Source organism: Colobus angolensis, unplaced genomic scaffold (genome assembly GCF_000951035.1).
Source record: "Colobus angolensis palliatus isolate OR3802 unplaced genomic scaffold, Cang.pa_1.0 Scaffold103, whole genome shotgun sequence".
Classification (NCBI taxonomy): domain Eukaryota; kingdom Metazoa; phylum Chordata; class Mammalia; order Primates; family Cercopithecidae; genus Colobus; species Colobus angolensis.
In genome coordinates this window covers 1,005,776-1,009,630 of record NW_012111253.1, presented here as the reverse complement: position 1 = coordinate 1,009,630, position 3,855 = coordinate 1,005,776, and the positions used below count along the sequence as shown (strand labels likewise).

Genomic DNA, 3,855 nt, shown 5'->3' with positions numbered 1-3,855 from the left:
ATTACAGGTGTGAACCAATGCGCCTGGCCAAGAAAGATACTTTTATAAATTTAGTGTAGTCTACGTGTCCAGTGTTTAGAAAGTTTACAGTAAGGCTGGGTGTGGTGGCTCACACCTGTAATCCCTTTGGGAGCATGTTGGGAGGGCAAGGTGGGAGGATCCCTTAAGGCCAGGAGTTTGAGACCAGCCTGGGCTCTCACATGGTGAGAGCTGATCTCTACAATTAGAAACTAGAAATTTACTGGGCATGATGGCTTTTGCCTGTAGTGCTAACCGCTCCTAGCCCCAGGAGGCTGAGGCAGGAGGATTGCTTGAGCCCAGGAGTTCAAGGCTGCAGTGAGCTATGATCGTGCCAGTGCACTTTAGCCTGGGTGACAGAGGGAGGCCCTGTCTCTATATAAAAATAAAAGTCTACAGTCGTGTATCATAATGTTCTAGGCCTTCATATTCACTCACCACTCACGCACTGGCTTACCTAGAGCAGCTTCCAGTCCTGCACGTTCCATTTCATGGTAGTGCTCTCTAGCACTACCATGTATTTTATACTGTATTTTTACTGTACCATTTCTGTGTTTAGATATATTTAGATACACAAATACTTCCCTCTGTGTTACAGTTACCTATGGTATTCAGTACAGTCACATGCTATACAGGTTCTAACCTAGGAGCACTACACTCTACCATGTAACCTGAGTGTAGAGTTGGCTATGCCGTCTAGGTTTGTGTGAATACACCCTGTGACGTTCCCACAACGATGAACTTGCCTAACGACACATTTCTCGGTATGTGTCCCCATCATTAAGTGACACATGACTGTAAAATAATAATAATAATAAAATAATAATAATAATAATAATAATAAAAAAACACCCAGATCTTCCGGAGAGTACTTTTGAGTGAGCAGGAATTGAGTGCAATTGTGAGAGGCCATTACACAGATCTGAGGGGCCCACTGGTGAAATAAAACACGAAGCAACAAACAAAAAAGCTACAAATTCATAAGTTGATGATTTTTCTCCCAAAAAAAGCTAACTGGGTAGATCAGCTCTAGAAGGATGCATAACAATTCGGTCACAGGAGTTTCCTCTTAAATTAAAGGGTTAGGCAGAGTCAGCAAACTATGGCCCATGGGCCAAATTCGACCTGCTGCCTGTTTCTGTAGGTGGAGTTTTACTGGAACATAACATTGCTTGGTAGTTTACCTGCTGTCTACAGCTGCTTTCGTGCCCATGAGCACAGGTGAGCCGTTGCAACAGATACTGTGAGAAAAAGTTTGCTGACTCCTGAGCTTGGGGGCAGAGATGAGAGGGAGATTTACTTTCATTTTGCGTCTTTTGATGTCATATTATTGAATAAAAAACTCTCCGGGCAGGCTTCTGGGGACTCATCGAGCATCCATGTTCCAGGTCCCTGCACTGAGGGACTAACATTATTCACACAGGTCATTGACCATTAGCATGAGCTGTTCCTGCTCCTGCCTTAGGCCTGCTCCGGATGAGGCTGCAGCACTAATTCCATTGTGTTTCTTGGTAGCTCAGAAGGAAGAAATTTTGTAGTTAATCACTGGCTGTAAAATCAGCCTACACTGGTTTTCATGAAAAACCATGAGAATGGCTGAACTGGAAAAAGGAATTCCACTGGTTTGTTTCCGTGGGCCTCTGAAAATATCTTTTTAAGCTTGCAAAAGTTCAAAGAGGGCCCTCTTCTCCCAATCTTCAAATCAGATGGATTGCCAGATTGAGGTGTTGCATTTTTCTTGGGGTTTCATACACTCCCGGCATGTAATGACAAGGGGCCCAGGTCCTGTAGTCTGGGGAGCATCGTGAAAGGAGAAGAGGCTGGAGGAATAGATCACTAAGGTGTGGTCACAGAACATTGGTTCCTGGGTCCATAGCATGGGAGGACAGCCTGGGCTGTTGGAGTCGGTGTGGATTGATAGCTCTTCCGGTGCCTTGTCTGTGTGTCCACAGATAAAAATGAGTGCCAGTTTGGAGCCACTGTTGTCTGTGGGAACCACACATCTTGCCACAACACCCCCGGGGGCTTCTATTGCATTTGCCTGGAAGGATATCGAGCCACAAACAACAACAAGACGTTCATTCCCAACGATGGCACCTTTTGTACAGGTACTCAAGAAGGGGGCTGCAGTGTTCGCGATTGGCGATAGCAGGGTAGTATCTGGGCCGTGCATTTGTTAATATTAGGGAATTAATGTTAGTTCTGTTAGATGGGATAATGGTATTGTGGTATATAGGATAATATTCTTATTTTGGGAGATGCATGCTGAGGTATCTAAGGGTGTTATGATGATGTATCTATAATAGAATTCCTTTAGTCTGTAAGCTACTTTAAATGGCAAAATGTAAACAATGATTGAATCTTGGGGGGATGTGGGTCTATGGGAGTTCATTGCAATATTCTTTTTTTTCATTGTAATGTTTTGTTTGAACTTTTTTTTTTTTTTTTTTTGACAGGGTCTCATTCTGTTGCCCAGGCTGGAGTGCAGTGGCACAATCTTGACTCTCTGTAACCTCCGCCTCCTGGGTTCAAGTGATTCTCCTGCCTCAGTCACCCAAGTAGCTGGGATTACAGGCATATACCACCACACCCGGCTGATTTTGTAATTTTGGTAGAGATGGGGTTTCACCATGTTGGTCAGGCTGGTCTCGAACTGCTGACCTCAGGTGATCCACCTGCCTCGGCCTCCCAAAGTGCTGGGATTACAGGCATGAGCTACCACGCCTGGCCTGATCATTTTGATAATGAATAGTGAGGAGGGACTCTCTGGAGATGGTGTGCCTCTTGCAGGTTCCTATAACCACAGGTGGGGGGTCCTTAGGGTGAGTGGCACTCCTCAGCTCAGAGCACACTAATCCGGGGGCTGGCACCCGGCTGTTGGCTCACAGGAGGTCAGAGCTGTCCCTGTTAGAGACATGGGCTTGCCTCCCACATGTGTACGCTGAGTGAGGAGTGCGAGTTTTGGGAGCACGGGAGCGTTATAGGTTGGATCTCTGAGCATAGGCTGGTCAAATACAGGGTGGGGACAAACCCTCCAGATTTTTAGCGACTCCTCGGTTACCTAAACTCTATAAACAGCATGCTATTTAATATTACTCTCTGGCTTTCTAGGAAAATCTTCGAACAATAATGAAGAGGAAAGGCAGAAAAAGCCTCCTGGTTCTAAGATGCTTTTGCATAGACTTAATGACTCTGCTTGAAAGCTTCATGATATTTAAAGGTTTTCAGGAAAAAGAAAATGAAAGGAGAACATATTTTATCTTCTTAGCTACCAGGAACCATAGGTTCTTATGCTTGGATTCATCCTCCCTCTTGACCTGTACCAAAGCAGAATCTCTCAAAGGATGCATTTGATTTATTCTTGGTGTGAATGAACACATTCCTTCAGAGAAAACATTTTATAATATCCTGTTGTTCTAGGCAGCAAATTACTGGCTGTATGGTTGCAGAAGTACAATGTTACAGTATTAAATTTTGTATCTTAAGAAGAAAGGCACTAAAAAAAAGCATATAAGATGATGAGCTAGTGTTTTGTTTATTCAATACACATTTCTCATGTAGTTTTTCTTTTCTTTTCTTTTTTGAGATGGAGTCTCACTCTGTCGCCCAGGCTGAAGTGCAGTGGCGTGATCTCGGCTCACTGCAGCCTCTGCCACCTAGGTTCAAGCGATTCTCCTGCCTCAGCCTCCTGAGTAGCTGGGACTACAGGTGCACATCGCCACGCCTGGCTAATAGAGATGGGGTTTCACCATGTTGGCCAGGATGGTCTTGATCTCCTGACCTTGTGATCTGCCCGCCTTGGCCTCCCAAAGTGCTGGGATTACAGGTGTGAGCCAC

At 44.9% G+C, this 3,855-nt stretch overlaps 1 protein-coding gene across 1 annotated transcript in view; it reads left to right on the top strand.

The window, feature by feature from the left end:
- Positions 1-2,167, top strand: part of LOC105512210 (sushi domain-containing protein 1-like) — a 21,158-nt gene extending 18,991 nt beyond the window's left edge. Inside the window, exon 4 of the mRNA XM_011942587.1 lies at positions 1,971-2,167. Within this exon, the coding sequence (XP_011797977.1) occupies positions 1,971-2,167 (197 nt within the window). The remainder of the gene's footprint in view (positions 1-1,970) is intronic.
- The last annotated feature ends 1,688 nt before the right edge of the window (positions 2,168-3,855 follow it).